General features: G+C 39.3%; 1 protein-coding gene across 4 annotated transcripts in view; it reads right to left on the minus strand.

Moving 5' to 3' along the window:
* Window positions 1-552: 552 nt before the first annotated feature.
* Window positions 553-20439, minus strand: part of PPP4R4 (protein phosphatase 4 regulatory subunit 4) — a 108616-nt gene continuing 88729 nt past the window's right edge. For all 4 annotated transcript variants that reach the window (XM_039537868.1, XM_039537871.1, XM_039537869.1 and 1 more), the window contains 9 exons: window positions 18364-18508; window positions 15248-15289; window positions 15068-15142; window positions 11537-11612; window positions 11041-11121; window positions 10591-10684; window positions 8843-8913; window positions 6375-6525; window positions 553-1680 (listed from right to left, as the gene is read on the minus strand). In XM_039537868.1, the coding sequence (XP_039393802.1) occupies window positions 1656-1680; window positions 6375-6525; window positions 8843-8913; window positions 10591-10684; window positions 11041-11121; window positions 11537-11612; window positions 15068-15142; window positions 15248-15289; window positions 18364-18508 (760 nt within the window). In that variant the 3' untranslated portion in view covers window positions 553-1655. The remainder of the gene's footprint in view (window positions 1681-6374; window positions 6526-8842; window positions 8914-10590; window positions 10685-11040; window positions 11122-11536; window positions 11613-15067; window positions 15143-15247; window positions 15290-18363; window positions 18509-20439) is intronic.

The following is a 20439-nucleotide window of genomic DNA, read 5'->3' on the forward strand; positions in this document are numbered from 1 at the left end:
CCATTACTTCCTGTCCTACTTCAATGGACATGGAGAACAATTATCACAGTTCTCTTTATAACAGCCCTTAACATATTTGAGTTCACATCCAGTGCCCCCTCAGTCTTCTTTTCTCAAGACTAAATATGTCCACTTTTTTAACCTTTCCTCATGGGTCAGGTTTTCTAAACCTTTTATTGTTTTTGTTGCTCTCCTCTGGACTCTCTCCAGTTTGTCCACATCTTTCCTAAAGTTTGGTGCCCACAACTGGACACAGGACTCCAGCTGACTCCTCACCATACTTTATGTCCACAGAGTCCAAACAATGCCAGTAATTTAAAAAAAAAGTGACTAGGCTCGCCAAAATTCAAATATACTATGAGGAGCTAATAAATCTAAACATTACATGACAACACATTGCAAGCTGCTAATGCACATCTTCACAGTAGAGCAATAAAACTGACTTCAGTGTTATTTAAAATAAATAACTTCTATCGTTAAATGCTTTTATTTCTCTTCAATTATAAAATAAACATTGCAAAAAAATAACTCTTTTTCCCAGAAACATGCAAGTACTGCATTATCCTAAGTTTTATTTTGAGTAAATTAATCATTCATTATTTCACATGGTAAAAACTAACCACACACACATGCATTCACAAATTAGATCATCTTTATCATACACCAATAGATTTAAAAAACAGATATTTTCTGATATCAATATAGTTATGCTGATTGCATTTTGAAATAGAGAAGCTGACAATAGCTTCATACAATATCTCTCAAGTATTGGCATAAATAGAACTTTTTAAATAGAACTGCATGTTTTTCACAGGCAAATTTTGATAGAAACATTAATACAAACAAATGTTGACAAAGCTAAAGCATGATAGCTTGGAATAACAGTTAATTAAAAACTAGATTCATCATTTTAAAATTATTAGGTAAAGAGAAAATACAATCTGAAATACTAAAAATGAAACCATGTATTTATACAACAAAGTTGTCCTATGAAACAAAAGAAATAATTCTGATATTGTTTGGAGGTATTTGCTCTTAACATTTCTGGAAAACTTGTAAAGGATTTGTATAAACTTGAGTTAGTACTTGTAGTGATACCACATCCCAATTCACAGCACAATCTTATTTCAGTTTATGCTTCAAGACGGCTTCTTAGTGGTACTTCTGGATTTTAGTTTAAATTGAGTTTGAAGAGTCCTTAAAAGGTGAAATTAATTTCTTGGTTAATCCCATATACAGAACAATTTCAGCTACTTTTTTTCTTCCATAACAAATGGATGTTAGGAACGGCTAAATCCCTAAATAAATACATTTAAGTAGGACACTTGCATCCTAAATCCAAGAATCTGAACTACAAAGGCATAATTGAAGAACAAAAACCCTATCTCTTTAGCTGCAGCAGTTAAAGCACATAGCTAAAGTTACATTTCATTAACACTTCACTACAACATTGGAATTCTGCAACCATTACATTATTTATATGGAGTTATTTTACAACTTAGGAATTTGCTTAAAAGATAGGTTTTAACATTGCAAGATGCACTAAGTCTCTCCTGTCCGGTCATCAGATTCCCCAGCTGTAGCTCCAACCTTTATCATCAAAAGTCACTTTGCCTCCAGCAGTCTTTGGTGTGCTTCCTTTTCTGTCAGATGATCTAAGAGTTTGATTTTCTGTTTTTTCTTTATACAAAAGAAGAAACATATGTAAAAATTATTGTTGATATAGTCAAGCATTCAGTAATATCTTCATACTAAAGTGCCATTATATGAAGCATATGTGATAAGCAGGAGCTACTTGGAAACACACCTTACAAAAAAAAGTCAATTCGCTTATAATTTAGGATATATTTCATAGTGGGGGAGTACTTTTTAAGCAAGTCTGCTCCAGAAGGCTTAAGTTAGGTTGGTAAAATTTGTAACACACCTAGGGAATGATATAGCTAGTGGTTAAAGGTCTCCTGGGTTTTATTTCTGGTTCTGCCACTGATTTCAACATGTGAATCAGGCAAGTCACAACTTATCATTTCCTTTGTTTACCCATCTGTAAAATACTACTTGCCAACTGCATAGAAGTGTTGTGAGGCTCAATTCATCAATACATGTAAAGCACAGAGATCTTTGGAAGAGCAGCACGTAATTTCAGAGCTCTGTGCAAACACTGATTCTTGGTACCCCATCATATCAAAATGCATTTCTCTCTATCAAAGATATATTTAGGACACTCTAATATAGACACCAAGGTATTCATTTATCCCATTTTATAAGAGGGGAAACAGGGCCCAAACCAACTCTGATTGCCATTGATTTCAATACTGCCATTAAATGGGAGTAGGATAACATTGATTAGAAAGTTATGTAACCTGCTCAAGGCCATACAGAAAGTCAGTGGCAGAAAGGGGGCAGAAGTCAGGAGCTTCTGACTCCCAGTCTTGTGCTCAACCCATTAAACAGTGTTATTCCTCTGAAAGGGTGATAGATACTATATCAAGTTATGTATGCAAACCAATATTATTATGGGTTCATACACCAATATCTATGGCCTGAAAACTGGTTACTGAGATTTTGGTGAAGTCCAGGCCCCCTTGACATTAATGAGAGCTTTGTTATTGACTTCAATGGGCAAGGATTTCACCCCTGCTCTTTAGGAGCCTGATTCTAAACCACTGAAGTGAGTGCAAAATTCTCATTATCTGTATGCACATGTACTACAGTAAAACAGATTTCTTAAATTGTCTTTCTGTCAGGCCAACATTTATATTGAATCATCTATAGAGCCCAGACAGATATTTACTTTCTTTCCTGTATTTGAAGCCGTTACCATGTTATATTAAAGTAAGGAAAATGCTTATGCTAAAAGAAAATTTATAAAATCCTCAAAAATGAGGGAATACACATATGAAAACTATAAAACTAATCATAATAGTATACGATTGGATTCTTATACCATTCCTAACATTTATGATTCATGTCAATATCTATTCTAGGATGACTCATAATCTAATATTGTCTATTCGCTAGTAACAATCAGATCTACACATGCTTTTCTCTGAAAATTGACTTGAGAGGTCTCTTGTGGGCTGAAGCATTTAATTGATGTTCTTTGGGATTCTTCCACACTCCAAAATATACTTAAATTCAGAACCTTATATCTTCTGTGATTAAGACATCATAGATACAAGAGGAGGCATCTTCAGCACAATAATCAACTCATGTAATTTCTACTGCCTGAAAACTACCTAAGGGCCCAATCAAATCACACTAAAGTTAATGAGTGTCTTTCTACTAACTACTGTGAGAACTGGATAAGGATTTAAATTAGATTAATTTAAGATGTGTAAATTATTCGAAGAATGAGATGGATCATTTTTCTCTACGTTCATTTCTGATGTGGGCCCAAGAGGGACCTGAGCTCCAACATAAGTTTGTAAACATACATTTGCTAATGTAAAAATACCAATGCAAATTTCTGCACCCAAGTACCTCATGTGGATATTAGAAAAACCCTTGACGATTGTGGCTCCATTTACAAATCATAAAAATGATTCACTCACATTTTTGGTCATGCTACCAGTGAACTTCTATTCATTTGCCTCAGAGAGTTGCCTCAAAAGTTGGATACCCTTGTGTATATGTATTGAGAGAGTCTGATTACTTGATCATATACTATTATTTCCATAGTTCCCCTGCCTCATTCAGTGCACAGGATGGATGGTGCTCACTTAAGGAGAAGCTATTCAATATTTTATTTTATACTTGTTCAATGTGTGACCTCATGCCTTCATTACTGCACACTATTCAAACCCTGCTCTGAAGACTGAACTATTAATTTCCTCATGAGATTTGCTATGGCACTCTTCATTATAATATCTGAATGCTTCTCAAACATTAATTTATCTTCACAACCTCTCTGAGAGGAGAGAGTATTGTTTTCCTCATTTTACAGATGGGGCGCAGAGAGATTAAGGTAAAAAGTATCCACTAATTTTGGATGCCCAAGTTGAGACATCTAGGATCTGATTTTTTCAGAGCACTTACCATTACATAGCACTTTCTATGTTCAAAGCATTGATTTCAGATGCAGCAGTGAGTACACAGCACTTCTTCAAATCAGACCCCAAAGGGTATGTCTACACTGCAATAAGACACCCACAGCTGGCCTGTGCTAGCTGACTCGGGCTTGTGGGAGGGGCTGTTTAAGTGCAGCATAAACATTATGGCTCAGGCCTGAGCTCTAGGACCTTTCCATCTTGCAGGGTCCTAGAGCCCAGGCATCAGCCTGAGCCCAGATGTCTACACTGCAATTAAACAGCCCTGCAGCTAGAGCCCCGCGAGCCTAAGTCAGCTGGCACAGGCAAGCCATGGGTTATTAATTACAGTGTAGACATACCAATAGTCTCAAGTCAGGCACCCAGAAAATGAGGAACAGGTAATTAGTGTCTATCTGTGAAAAGTGTGGTTGAAGAGACATGCCTAGCATCACACAGGAACTCTGTGGCAGAGGCAGGGATAGAATACAGTTTTCCAGGGCAGCATTCAACTGCCTTAACTGTGAGACCCACTCCCTTCTCTTCCTGCAGTCCCCTGCCTTATTTATAAAACCTTCCAGCTTGTGCAACAAATGAGCTTAGGGTCCTATAAACAGCCTCCTTCACTGCACAAACCTGACTTACTCCCAGGGACAGGCAACCTTGATTCTGTCACTTCCTAATCGTTTCAGTCCTTCACCTGCAACCTGAATAATGTTTTGAACATAGTTTTGTTTCTGTAATTCTCTAGGTTTAAAAAAAAAAAACACCTGAAAAAACAGAAATTTCATCATGTGGCATCATGCTGATACCCATCAGCAGACTTGCTCTTAGTTCAGGTGACCATACCCAGACCTATCATGGCCCATAGCACCCCAGAACTGAAACTGCAAGGAAAAGTTCTGCTCAGTCTTGGGCTAGAGAATGCCAAATGTGGATGGAATCACTGGGACATCTAGTTGCTTGTGCAAACTGTAATTTTTTCAAAGACTTGTAACTTGGCCAAATTTGAGCAGATTTTCACAGGCAAGTTAAAAGGCACATCTCTGACACAAAGAGCATGCCCCTTGTCCAGCGTCAAGCCTCTGCTCCAATGCATAGGAGCATTAGAGTGTCAAAGTAAAAGGTGGCCAGAATTTTTTAACATGGACAAAACAATATATCTTCCTCTAATCTCTTTCTCTGAAACAGCTGAACTATTTTGGCTGAAATTAAAATCAGCCTGAGGCACACAGCTAGCATGGAAAATTTCAAGCCAAACAGTTAGCCTAGCAAAGTTGTAAGAAACTGAAATCAGAGTTTTATAATGCAAAAAGTGTCAGAAAACCTTAATAATAGGTGTTTCTGCTAGCTCCACCTATAATAAACAAAACACTTCACTGTGAAGCTGATAGGGTGGGTTGCTACACACAGAGCATATTTAAGAAGCTTAACTTAACAGCTAGTAATTGTAGAAGTTTGGTGTAGCAGTTGATTGTGCTGGAAGAGGAGGCAGAATAAATGACAGTTTTTGGTGCATGCTAATTGTGGTAATGATAGTGTGTGTTCTTGTGGATGGAAGAGTAGAGGGTATATACTATTAGCTGGCCTCTCTTTTCTTTCATTTCTGTGAATTTGTAGAAATATGTCAAATATAGCAATCCAAAAACTGCTTCGCAATGAAAGGGTTTTTTTGTATGCATACACAAAAGGTATGAATCATATAATACCACTTCCAATTAAGAAGATCATTATAATTTCAGGTAACAAAATGACTAGATAAGTAATTTTGTATTTGTAAACTAGAATGAAGACCTCTGAACAGGGCCGGCTCTAGGGGTTTTGCCGCCCCAAGCAGCCAAAAAAAAAAAAAGCCGCGATTGCGATCTGCGGCAATTCAGCGGGAGGTCCTTCGCTCCGAGCAGGAGTGAGGGACCCTCCGCCGAATTGCCGCCGAATCCTTGAAAGTGCTGCCCCACTCCGGAGTGGCTGCCCCAAGCATCTGCTTGATAAACTGGTGCCTGGAGCCGGCCCTGCCTCTGAACTAGCAACACATATTTACACATAGCCGAAGTATCAGAGTATGTGATTGGTTGAACCAATCATATGCAAGGGAATACTGATCAACACATTACTCTCAAAAACAGACAGACACATTGGAAAGACACATTTAAGGAACAGTATGAAAAGACTTGTTCAAAGGGGAAAAATATAGTCCTAAAAATGTTTTTGAGAACCCCAAATCTGGGAATGGAAAATTGCATGCAACAGATATGGACACACACAAAAATAAACCCTGCAATTTTACAGGCTGAGTTCCATTTGTAAATAGCTCCCTTAAGGTGCTTATAACTAAAATCAATCACTTACAAGCTCATCTTTCGTGAATGACTGTCTTTAGTCCCATTGTTCTTTTGGTCAACTGAGTTAGCTGTATTACGGGAGGAAGTTGCTATGGAGGCAGTGGAAGAAAAGACAGCATTCCCACTAATATTGGTGGAACGAGTCCGGAATGAATCATCTGAAAGAAAGCAGTAGACAATTATACAGGGAATTAAATTGAATGAAACACATTGACAACACATCTATCAGTAGGTTGAACAGGTGAACAACATAAAATTGTCCTGTCTACAAAAAAAACTTGGCTAATTTAAAGATTTTTACTAAAAAAATAATTGTGTGGTGAAGTACTGAAAAATAGCTGATAATTTATAGACTTTTTGAGAAGTCTACAGAAAATGAATCAATTTTAATATATGAAATGTCTCAGATATTATATATGTCTTATAGGCAGCTTTTTAAAACTGGGTCTCCCTTTCTACATACAAAATTTGTGAATGCAAATAATTGCAAGCACAATTTATGCCATCTAGAGGACTAATTTCTACTTTTAAAAACACCAGTCAGGGATGACCAAATTCATGTTTAAGTGTCTACTACTTAAAAAAAATTTTTTTTTTGGAAAAATGTGTAACAGAAAAGCAACTAAAAATGAAAAAAAAAGTATATTAAGAATTGGTCAGTGCATAAATATGAACATATTTCTCTATCTACTGAGTGCTAGGCTGTCTTTTCTTCTGGTTAATCCATAGGATTCCACCTCTAAATGCTTGCAAATTACTAATCAACAAACTTATATAAAAAAGAATTAAAAATTCAAGAAGTACAACATTAATGGTTTTGGAGAATGAAATCCTCTTGTTTAGACCATGTTCAGGATATAGAGTAGCAGTGCAAGATCACTGTCTTTGTTTAGTCCAACCTCGAAAAAGCAACACATTCTCTCATTCCCTTTGCATGCAAAAAATCCTCAAGTGGAATCAGAACCTGGGAACACCGGAGACCAGCATATTTGAAAATGGTTAATAAATGAGTCAAGCACCTCTACAGGCAGGGAGGAAATGTCAGAATTTATTACTTCTAATTAAATTTCAAAGGTCCTCAGTGAAAATGGGCAACTGCTACTCTGAAACCTGGGCAACACAGGTGCTTTCTGAGGAACAAGGTGATCAAATCAAATCAATATGAACCAGCTTTATTTGGTATTTTTAAATTGTCCAATTAAAATGACTATCAGAGGGAAATCAGTTAGCTTTCTGCCTGTTTGACTAGGAAGGGGTATTGGAGCAGGCCTAGCTATATCTGACAGAACATTTGCAACAGGCAATTCTACCTAGACAGAATTCCAGTGCTGCCAACTCTGAGGATTTTATCTCAAGTGTCACCATTTGGATTTTTTAAAAAGCACCCAACAGCTGGAATCGTTCATTACTTGAGAATCTCATATTTGAATTAAAAAAATGAAGTTTAGAGCCGATGTGGCTGCAGAGAAAAGCTTGACAACATTAACCTAAAGTTTCCAACACCAGAGACAAATAAAAAGAACTCTACATTTGTTTTTTAATGGTCTGACTCATGATTTTTGAATGCTTGGGATTGGCAATTCTGGAATTCCTTCTACAAGAGTTCTGCAAACCTATATTCAGAGAGTAAAGTGAAGCAGGTTTAGTATATAGATGTCTCAAATGTTATGTGCCATCGACATTTTTAAACAGTCTAATGTTAACTACGTTTAGGTGAACCATTTTTTATTTGTATAGATTTTGTACTGTATAAACATTTGCCATTGGAAATATCTGTAACTACTATTTTAAAAAATCTTTGGTTTGACCACAATCTGACTCAAATTAATGCTTGTCCACTTGTTCATAGCCAGAGAGAAATTTAGGCTTAATGTAGTAATGATCTTTAAAGATCATTCCATATCTGGAAAATAAACAAATTAAAATATGCAATCTAAAATAAAAAAGAGAGATTTCAAATAATAGAAAACTAATCTTTCCTGGGATTAACCTTGTTAACCATCATTTCTTGCTTTCCCTAGTCTACCAACTATGGAGCTCTCCATCACTGGCTTGTCTACTTTTCTAACCAGTCACTTTGCGCTTTATCTTGTGCTGCCCTTTATGCCTGGAACACCCTTCCAGAATTAATTTGTAAAGATCCTATGCGATATTAGTTCAAATTCTTCCCAAGTCTCATTTGGGACTACAACAGAACACCAAACTGATAATGATAGTGGCCAGTAGGGATTATCGAATTTTATTTTTTTTTCATTTGCAACTTGATAGTTATCAGATGGCTAGTTTACGTAACCAGGTGTTGCTATTAGTGTTCCTCTCTTGCTCTTTTCCTTTTGTCAATTATAATCCTATTGTTTTAAAGCAGAGAGTCTGTCTTTTAGTAGGTGTTGGTACAGTATCTAGTACAATGGAGCCCTGATCTTCTCCAGGGCCTCTAGGAGCTACTTTGATACATATAACAACAACAACACTTACCACTAAATGGTAGCATAGAACCCTTTCCCACTCCTGGTATAGAAGAAGTATATCCTGTTGCAGAACTTTTACTAGAAAAATAATTAGGTGATAAATTACCTATTGCACATTAAACTAAGTAAGTCACAAGCAGTGTTTCTGGGTCTTCAAATGTTTGCCATTTATAAGTCCAGATTTGTATTAAAATTATATTTTTTCACCCAAATACAAAAAATTCACACCCTTCCCAATTATAAGAAACCACTGATTTAGACCATTATTTAACAAGTGGTGCAAGTAGAAATCATTTCTTGACAGTATGCTGCACTTATGGGAGGGACACAAAGGGGGGGGCATGTGACCTCCTCACGTGCCCCCCTACATAATTCCTCCCCACCCCCAGCCCTGGGCCCCTGTGCTCTCCCAGTCCCCTTCCCATGATCCACATTCATCCCACGTTTGCCTGGGGATGGGGGCTCTGTCCTCCTCCTGCTGCACTGGAGACTTCTTCTGTACAGATCCCAGGCAGGAGGACTCAGGAGATGCAGCTGCATGGAAGGGCTGGGGGCCGGGCTGGGGGTGGTACAGCTGCGCTGAAGGAGCTGCCAGCATGGGGCTGCCCAGCAGCCCCACATTCTGTTCCTTTCACCGTTGTGGTTCCTGGGAGATCAGGGCTCGCCGGAACTGCAGCAGTGAAAGGAGCAGAAGAACATGGGGCCTCCTGGTGGCCCCATGCTGACAGCTCCTCCACCACAGCTGCTGTATCATCCTGGACCCCACCCCCAGCCCTTCCACGCAGCTATGTCTCTGGAGTCCTTCTGCCTGGGGTCTGTGCAGCAGCTCTGCCAGAGGACAGGGCTGGGGGGGTGCGGGTGGGGCTGGGGATGGTACAGATGTGCCAGAGGAGCTGCCAGTGCAGGGCCGCGCAGTGGCCCCATGCTCTACTCCTTTCACCGCTGCGGTTCCCGGGATAGCCCTGCAACTCAGTGCTCTCCCGGGAACTGCAGCAGCGACCCTACACCAGCAGTTTCTCTGGCGTGGCCAGCCCTGTCCTCCGGTGGGGCTGCTATACAGATCCCAGGCAGGAGGACTCAGGAGACACAGCTACATAGAAGGGCTGGGGCGGGCTACTCCCGTATGTTTCCAGTATGCCACACCAGCTATAAATATCTTACTGGTACGGTGTACCAGACTGTACTACTGTACTTGCACCACTGTTAGGCATGCACCTAACATTAAGCACATGAGCAGTTCTACTGACTCGTGCTTAAAGTTAGGCATGCACTAAAGAATACTGCTGACCTAGTGCCTTAACCATTTACTACATCTGCACAGAAGTCTGGCATGTTGTCCATGTAAGCGTATGGCACAATAAAAGGAGTAAGGGTGTCTGCATAAAATGGATAGCAATTGCTGCAAAAAGAGTATTCATTGTCCTGGATGGAAATAGCCAGATGGAAAATATATTCTGAAGTGTTTGCAAATGAGAGCACAACATAGGAAAAGTGGCCAAAAGCAGGTATGCAATAGGTACAAACCAGTATTAGGTGATAATGGATAATATACCCCACAGGTTATTCAGAGTTCTGAGATGGGACAGGTTATGTCCTGCTTGCACAACTATAAGATGGCTTGGGGTGTTACACCTTAGAATTCAGGCGTACATTTTGGGGTGTATATTCTCCATGTTTTGGAGAATATATATATATTTCTATAAAGAGTAGCCAGAATTTGACCTTAGGAGTGGAATCTATTCGAAGAAAACATACTTAGAACACTTGTCTATGTTGCCATATTTTGGATGCAGTGCTTGCGTACTGAAAGAATGGCTTCGAACCAACTTAGATTTCTTCCCTTCTTTGCCTGAAACAAATAAGCAGCAAATACATTTAAAGTGCAGAAATTATTGCAGTTTGTCTTTTATCAGTAGTAAGAATGTCTATTTACCTTACTTTTTTCTTAGTCTAAGCTAATTAAAGGAGCTGGAAGATAATACAGCAATAAATCTCATTTATATCACCCCTCATAAACTACCAAACAACAATCAAGAAAATATTTAAGTGTAAAAAGACCATGTGTTCTCTAACTGCAATGCTTTCTTATGTGCACAACAGGTGAAAGCCTGGCCCCAGGGGAGTCAATGGTATCTTTGTTTGTTTTCAAACTTACACAGGAGAGATACAAGTATCCTATAAAAATTTTAAAGAGTTGTTTCTTACTTGTTGATGCATTTGAAGAGCTTCCAGAAACAGAAAGAGATATACTTTTTGACAAAGTTGATGTTGTTTTACTGTCTCTACCTAAAACAAAGTTTATTGTAAATACTGCACTCTGATAAATAGCCTTACTTTACATAAAGATATAAAATATTATATACATCTCTGGTATGATACTGGGGAAAACAGTAATAATACTATAATAGTATGATAGTGGTACCCTAGAAATAAGAGACAGACAGACAATTATACTACTACCTTCTTAGCAGAAAACATTGTATTGGACATGTATTTTATTAATGAAAGCAATGTAACACACCAAAACTATTTTTTTCTAAATTACCCTTTTTAAAGAAAAAAAAATCATAAAACAACAAGAGTTCTTTACTAAGTTAAACACCCACCATCATGTTTCCTAAAACAATACTATATTAACTTCATTTACCAAGAATCACCCCCCTAAAATAAAAACAAGAACCCACAAAAACAAAAAACTTACGCTTCTTTTCAAATATTTTATCACTGATATTGGTAGACCTTCCCTCATTCTGCTGCTTCTCTTTTTCTAATTGTTCCTATTATGGAAACAATTTCATAAGAATGAGAATTTACACTCCACACAGGTTGAAGGCCTCCTGTAAATGAGCATGCTCCCAACCCACCAACCTACAAATTAATTTCTTCTCTCGATTATTTGAACATAGTCCCCCTCTATCAATAACACTGTTGTGTGTTCACTAATGAATATCGGCTGGAACCCAGCAAAAACTCTGAATGATCTAGTGTGGTTTTACTATAGTAGAGATCATAACAAAAGAGTAGGGTAACACAATGTAAAGTTGACTTAGGAAATTTGGTCTTAATGTTCCCCTCCATGAAAAATGGTAATTAATTGATGCTTATTATGTTATTTTTTTACAAGGTATTGTTTTCTTTTAAAAACACATTTCTTGAAACCAAATCAAACCAAACAAAACAATATAATTCCTCATACACGACTTTGAACAAGCTAAGTGCGAAGCTTTAAAGCATACCTGCTTTTGAATTAACCAAGCAGAGGAAGGGCTCTGAAAAATTTCTTAACAGATGAAAATTACCATTTATTCAGATTCTTACAACTCAAATGCGTCTTGATTTTTATTAAACTATTTCAAAAAGATGCTTATAGGCTGAGATCAAACAAGAGAAATCTTAGCCAGAAAGAGGAGAAGCTGTAACACAGAAATTGGGCGTTTAAAATGGAAATGCTATATCTATTGTGCAATGTGGCTACTATGATTCTAGACTACATATGAAATTTAAAGGTCTGGCTAATGAACAGCATAAAGATACAATATCAACATAGATGGACAATATTTAAATCCAAACTGATATAACGAATGTATTTTTTCAAGCTTTATGCTTTCTCTAAAATTAGCATCTACAGTATTTACTGGAGTTAATAAACCTCTATTAAAAGCAAGGTATTTGAACCAAATATAATAATTTCTCATATTTTAGTAAACCCATTTTCACATCTGTACTATTAGCTAGTTTTATAACAGATAGTACACAAAATTATAGATATATGCATGAAATATCATTTCAGTCAAATTATTTCTATTAACTTCTTCAGTGTGCTTGGTGCTTTCCAAACAGAGTAAGCATGATCCTTCCCCCTCCAAGCTATGTAACATTAGCTTTGCTTTCCTGTACTACATCTCATAATACACACATCAACTGAACCTAGAAAGGTCTATTTTTTTCTTTGATTTAGAGTTCTAGTTACTGTCCACACAAAAAAACTTCATTAAATCATGGTCAAGATTGTTCAAGTGTAGTTCCAATTAACTAAATAATTGAAATCAAGGAACTCACCAATTTATGCACCATTAACAACCAGATTAGTTCATACTGACCAGATGTACTCAGATTCCGCATGCAACCGCACACCGAACACATCAAGTTCCTCAAAACCATGCTAGAACACACAACTTAACTCCAGCCTCAGTGAGACTGAGACATTTCACCACCATCTCATATTTTTACTAAACTATTGTCGAATGTGTTACTTCTAACTAAAGTGTTCTGAGGCTGGATTTAAGCTTGAGCAATTGGATACATGAAATACCTTTGAGGGGAGTGTGAGGCTCGGGCTTGGGGCCAGTTGGAGGTGCCAGGATATGCCTGGGGTAGTAATATGGGACTGCCAAGGTGTGTTTCAGGTAAGACACTGCTGGACTCTGGCAGGGGACAACCAGGAGGCATGGGAGTCTCAGTGGGGAGAGGTGCATCAGGGTGAGGACATACAAGTGTGGGGTTGTGGCAGTTGAGGGTTTGGGGCTCTGTAGGTGCAGTCAGGAGCATGCAGCTTAGCCCCACCAGGCCAAGGCCAAGCTAACGTGAGCATGATATAAAGGGGAAACATGACAAGGGAGCTCGGGGAATCTGAATTAGTCCCAGTCCACAAGCACCCAAGCCCAAGCCAGCTCCTACTTCCCTGTTACAAATGTGAGAAATCTGGGTAGAGGTGGGCAGCAGAACTGAACTGAGTATAGAACTGCAAAGCAGGGGTGGGAAGTCAGCTCGGAAATTAGTTGGATAAGCCCCTTAGGCATTCCTGCCCAGGCACTGATCCAATCTCACCCCTTGACTGAGCTCACAAGACAGCCTTGCTACCTAGATCTGGCTGGAGCTTGAGATCAGCAGAGGAAGTTGAGCAGGCCAGAGAGGCTGCCTAAGGTGTTGGTGAGTGGAGCCTGAGCTGGGGATGCCAGTGCCCAGCACAAGAGGCTCAGTGGTGTCTGCAGAGAACAAAGAGGGTCAGGTATGAGGGCTCTGCAGCAGTGTTGGAAGGACAAGGTAGTATTTCCAGGTCAGTGTTGAACCTGTGATGGCTCGTTTGAGAGGAGTCCTGCCACTGTGAACAAGAGGTGGTGTGCTAAAGCAGGCAATCCTCCTCCAAAACCTATCAGGCCCTCAGCTCTTACACGCCAGACAGGTCAGGGAGCAACTGGTACCTGCCTACATTGCAATTAAAAACCCACAGCTTACCCAAGCCATCTAACTCAGGCTTGCGAGGCTCAGGTTAAAGGGCTGTTGAAATTGCAGTGTAGGCTTCCGTGCTCGGGCTGGAGCCAGGGGACTATGACTCTGTGAGGTGGGAGGATCCAAGAGCCTGTGCTGCAGCTTGAGTCCAAACATCTACACTGAAGTGACACAGCCCTGCAGCCTGAGCCCCACGGGCCAGCTGTGGGTTTTTATTTGCTGTATAGACATATCCTCATTGCAGTGTAGGCATACAGAGAGCTGACTGGCTGGAGTGTGAGCATCCAGGGATATGGTATTCTACCCAGGGGAGTGCCAGCTGCAGAGTTCTGCCAGGCTTACAGCTCCAGTGAACCACAGCAGATTCATAAGCCAGAGCAGCAGGGAAGCAATAGCATTTATCTGCCTTCTTTTCCAACACTGAGCGACTCCTGAGTGCCTACCAGCCCCTTGTGCTCCATGCAACCCACACTGAGCCTCCCCACTGCTGGGCTGCAGCTGTCACTGGCTCCAACCCCTTCTTTCTTATTAAGGAAGCTTACAGCAGATACACAGCCTCCTTTGGCTTTCTTGGCACACAAGAAAAGTTATGACATTAGCTTTTTTGCATACTGAAGCTGAGTGCGAATTTTGAAGTATTTAGATCATTACATTACAAAAGTCTGCCAAAACATGAGGATCTCTTGGAAAATTTCATCAAGGAGTGTTGTTAAAGTGCTTAAAATTTTTTAAGCTACAGGGCTTTCAAGTGTGAAATTTTTCAAAAATTCAGTCTCCTAACTGACATTGTGTAATATAGGTAATAATTAGAGGGAGGTTTATGTTGTTTTTAGGGACTTAACCCTACTTTACAATGGAAAAGGAAATTACGTAGACCCCAGATTACCTCCATAATACACACTTCACCACACCCATACCCTGGAATCACCTTCCCAACAGCATACATTAATATTTAGCTTTAAGCTAGGAAACTATGGCTGGCATATTATATTAAAAAACATACCATTTCCAACAGGAGCTGTTCTTCTCTTTCTTTCTCTTGATCCAACAAATCATTTTCATAAAACCTTTTCTGAAACTGATTAAAGTTTAAAATAAAACAAAACAGTCATAGAAATAATCATATATCATGCCATACATTTTAAACTCTCACTCGCAAGTGTAAAAGTTGGAAGGAACTTACAGCATCCACAGAGATTTCCATTCTGTCCAGTTCTAACACCGTCTATAAAAAAAGAAGTTAAAATAATATTTTTACCCTAAGCTGTCCAATAACTCCAAGAACATGCTAAGTTTTAGCTAAAAGGGAAATGTGTCATGGTAGGAAAGCTTAAAATACTGACATTCAACACCTTCATAGAATCATAGAAGATTAGGGTTGGAAGAGACCTCATCTAGTCCAACCCCCTGATCAAAGCAGGACCTACACCAACTCAATCATCACAGCCAGGGCTTTGTCATGCCTGGCCTTAAAAACCGGAAATTCCACCACCTCCCTAGGTAACCCATTCCAGTGCTTCACCACCCTCCTAGTGAAATAATTTTTCCTAATATCCAACCTAGACCTCCCACACTGCAACTTGAAACCATTACTCCTTGTTCTGTCATCTGCACCACTGAGAACAGCCTAGTTCCATCCTCTCTGGAACCCCCCTTCAGGTAGTTGAAGGCTGCTATCAAATCCCCCCTCACTCTTCTCTTCTGCAGATTAAATAAATCCACTTCCCACAGTCTCTCCTCACAAGTCATGTGCCCCAGCCCCCTAATCATTTTCATTGCCCTCTGCTGGACTCTCTCCAATTGGTAAACTCCTTTCTGTAGTGGGAGACCAAAACTGAAAGCAATACTCCAGATGTGGCCTCACCAGTGCCGAATAGAGGGGAATAATCACTTCCCTTGATCTGCTGGCAATGCTCCTACTAATGCAGCCCAATATGTCGTTAGCCTTCTTGGCAACAAGGGCACACTATTGACTCATATCCTGCTTCTTGTCCACTGTAATCCCCAGAACTGCCACTTAGCCAGTCGGTCCCCAGCCTGTAGCAGTGCATGAGATTCTTCCATCCTAAGTGCAGGACCCTGCACTTGTCCTTGTTGAACCTCATCAGATTTCTTTTGGCCCAATCCTACAATTGGTCTAGGTCCCTCTGGACTTATCCCTACTGTCCAGCATATCTACCTCTCCCCACAGTTTAGTGTCATCTGTGAACTTGCTGAGGGTGCAATTATCCCACCATCCAGATCATTAATAAAAGGTGTTGAACAAAACCAGCCCCAGGACTGACCCCTGGGGCAATCTGCTTGATACTTGCTGCCAGCTAGATATCGAGCCATTGATCACTACTCAACGATTTAGCCAGCTGTCTATCCACCTTATAGTCAATTCATCCAATCCCTACTTCTTAAACTTGCTGGCAAGAATACTGTGGGAGACTGTATCAAAAGCTTTGCTAAAGTCAAAGTATATCACGTCCACTGCTTTCCCCATATCCACAGAGCCAGTTATCTCATCAGAGAAGGCAATCAGGTTGGTTAGGCATGACTTGCCCTTGGTGAATCCATGCTGACTGTTCCTGATCACCATCCTCTCCTCCAAGTGCTTCAAAATGGATTCCTTGAGAACCTGCTCCATGATTTTTCCAGGGACTGAGGTGAGACTGTAGTTCCCTGGATTCTCCTTTTTCCCCTTTTTAAAGATGGGCACTATATTTTCCTTTTTCCAAACATCCAGGACCTCCCCCAATCGTCATGAGTTTTCAGGTATAATTTTCAATGGCTCTGCAATCACATCAGCCAACTCCCTCAGCACCCTCAGATGCATTAGATCCGGACCCATGGACTTGTGTATGTCCAGCTTTTCTAATTAGTCCTTAACCTGTTCTTTCACCACTAAGGGCTGCGGACCTCCTCCCCATACTGAGCTGCCCAGAGCAGAAGTCTGGGAGCTGACCTTGTCTGTGAAGACCGAGGCAAAAAAAGCATTGAGTACTTCAGCTTTTTCCACATCATCTGTCACTAGGTTGCCTCCCCCATTCAGTAAGGGTCCCACATTTTCCCTAACCTTCTTCTTGTTGCTAACATACCTTAATAGGGGTTCCATTTGTAAGAATTTTTTTAAAACTGAAGAAACATTATTGTATTGTTGAGAACATAATAATTATCATACTGGGTCAGATCAATGGTCTATATCCTGTATCCTGTTTTCTGACAGTGGCCGGTGACAGACACTTCAGAGGGAATGAACAGAACGAGGCAACTATTGAGTGATCCATCCCCTGTTGTTCAGTCCCAGCTTCTGGAAGTTACATGTTTAGGGAAACCCAGAGCATGGATTTGTGTGCCTAACCATCTTGGCTAATAGCCAAGTTGATGGACCCACAGTTGATGGACCCATCCTCCATGAGCTTATATAACAACTCATATGCTGAGAAGTTAATGCTGCAATCAGAAAATACTCCTAGAGGTCTGTTTTTTCACCAAATCCCACTCTGATTCACAAAGGAAGGGCTAAATTGTGCCATTTATGTATGATCTAAAGTTAGCTGTGCTGTGCTAAAGAGCACAAGAGTAATGCAGACACTGTCAATACCTCTTGGGGCTCCCCTGTTAAACTAGGAGTGGGGGAGAGGTAAAGTAATTTGTGATGACCCCCAGCCTTTTATGGGATGTAGTATACTCATTCTGCTGGATGACCTATATGAGAAAGCAAAGCTATATTTAATCTATCCCCTGCCCACACACTCTTAGAGGGAAACAGCTGGCACGCATCCATAAATACTGCAATCCAGGTAGTCCTAAACTGGCTGCACTGGGAGAAGAGGGCATTTTTACTTCCTATCTCTTTCCTGAATGGCTGTGTTGGGAATAAGTACAATCTAGCACTAAGAAAATGCATCTTGTCACTAAAGAATAGAAACAACAGCAAAACATTTATATCTCAAGGATTCTTGCTCATTTTTACCAATGTGAACGTTTTTTCCCATACCTGTATTCATACTGCTACCCTTGGAGCAGGCTGAGACAATCACTAAACAAGAAAGCCTGACTCACAGTGTCAAGCAGTTAACTGTATTTTAAGAAAACAAGAAAATATCTCTTTGTCTTAAATTCAGCAGAATATAATATCTTTCAATCTGACATTTTCTTTGATTCCAATTGTTCAAACTGACAAAAAGGATAACAGAGTCCTTGACCTCCTATCCCAGCCTCAAGAGCAAAGACTGAAGCCAGGACGTCAGTTGTCTTAATTTGCAGTGACAGCTGCAACATAAAATGTTCCTTGATTAGAAAAATACTTACTCGTTTTACTATAGTCAAGACATCTTTATCTTTTTCCTGACATAGAAGTTTTCTTATACACAACTCTAACTGCTGAAGTAAATGTTTATCCGTGGGGACCTTCAGGGTAGATTTCACTTTTGGCAACAAATAGCAAAGCTTCATTCTGTAAGAAAAGAAATTCATATTTAACTTCTAATGAAGATAGTGAGCAAATACTTGGTTCCATTGTTTAATAAAAGCAGTAGCCAATTTGACTCCACTTCATATTTGCTTTTATTTTCCAGCCTAACTCTAAACTTGATTTTTATGAAGTCCTTTGACTAGGTAAGAATGAAAAGCAAAGCTGAAGAACGTGAAAAGCAACACTTAAAATGTAAGTTATTTCCAGTCCCAGGGTAAAATTTTCAAAGGCACCTAAGTGACTTCAGAGCCGGACTGCTATTTTCAAAAAAGTGACTTAGAAACAGATTTTAAAAAGTATTTAGGCACCTAAAGGTCTAGATAGGTGCCTGGTGGGATTCTCAAAAGCATGCAGGTACTGAACTCCCTTAAGTGTCTGGTTCTTTGGCATGTAGGAGCCTGAGTCTCATTGAAAGTCCATGAGATTTAGGCTCCTAAGTGCCTACGTCCCTTTTGAAAATGGGACTTTAGACACTTTTCAAAATGTTATTCTTGGTCTCTGGTCTTCCAGGCTACTGCAGGAGAGGAAGTACTCTGTATTGTGACACTGATAGATGATTTAGTCTGAACAAACTCTCCCTAACCTGAAGATTGATGATCACATGAAAGGGCCTACAGAGTGGAGGTAAGGCTGAAGGGGAGGAGAACCTCTAAAGAATTCAGGGTAATTCTGGATGGGAAAATGAAATGTGGCTGCACTTCTGACTCCTAGCAGTTTTGCAGGTGCTCACACTGAAATGATAAAGTTATGATTGCCTGATACAATATCACCGAACATTCAAAATTCTATAAAGTATTTAATAGGCTTTCCAGTACTGTTCTCCATAATGGCTTACTATGCTGCATGAAACAGTTAATATATTTCTAAAATAATTAAGCTCAATTTTACACAGTAGAAAATGCCTGCAGAGACTCTTTAAAGGAAGAGTTTTATTGTAATGGAACCATATACACAAAGCTGTACCTTGTCAGCTATGAAACTAAATTTTCGAGGCCATTTTCTCAAAACAGCAAATTTAATATTTTTCAGTTTTCTTCAATGATTCTCTGATTTCGTAATACAAATTCAGTTTAATTAAAGAAATAAATATAAATACAGGAAGCAAAATGTCCTTATTTTCAAACAGATCTTCAGATATAGAAAACTAACATATTTACAACCCTGAAAGCATTTTCTATAATGCCATCAGTACAAAAATAGTATACTATATTATTACAAAATGTGGAATCTGAAACACTGTGTATGTACTGAAATATGAGAGTAGAAATATAAAAAATGCCGTATCAGATCTGGTCAATGAGCGATCTAGTCTAGTAGTCTGGTTCTGGGAATGGCCAGTGCCAGATGTTTGAGAGAAAGTTAAAATAAACCCCAAGAAGAAAATTATGGATTAAGATGTCCACAGAGGAAGTTTTTACTTAACCGCATCAGTTAGTAGCTGATTTATGCCAGGATATATGAGGTTTTAAATCACTGTTTATTTTTAGCATACTGATACAACTATGGATGCTCTCAAAATCCACATTCATTTTTACGAATCCTGCTAAGCTTTTGGCCATGCTGATAACTTGTGACAATGGCTACTGATGCATTCTGTAAAATGCATTTCCTTTTTATCAGTGGTAAATCTCTTGCATTTTAATTCCACTGAATATCCATTTGTTCTTGTATTAGTGGTAAGAGTAAACAGAAGATCCACTATCTTCACTACACCATTCTCATACAAAAACTATATTAAAAGAATATTAAGGTTGCAAAGTGAAATACTCTAAAGTTTGGACATGACAAAGACAAGTCTGTTTGTGCAACCTTAACTGTGCCCTCTTTTGCACATACATTCGGAGTTAGTATTTTTTCAAATGAGTTAGTGTTTTTACATGATCACCGTTTCTCAAATATACAATATAGTATCA

Source organism: Mauremys reevesii, linkage group 4 (assembly GCF_016161935.1).
Source record: "Mauremys reevesii isolate NIE-2019 linkage group 4, ASM1616193v1, whole genome shotgun sequence".
In the NCBI taxonomy this organism is placed as follows: domain Eukaryota; kingdom Metazoa; phylum Chordata; order Testudines; family Geoemydidae; genus Mauremys; species Mauremys reevesii.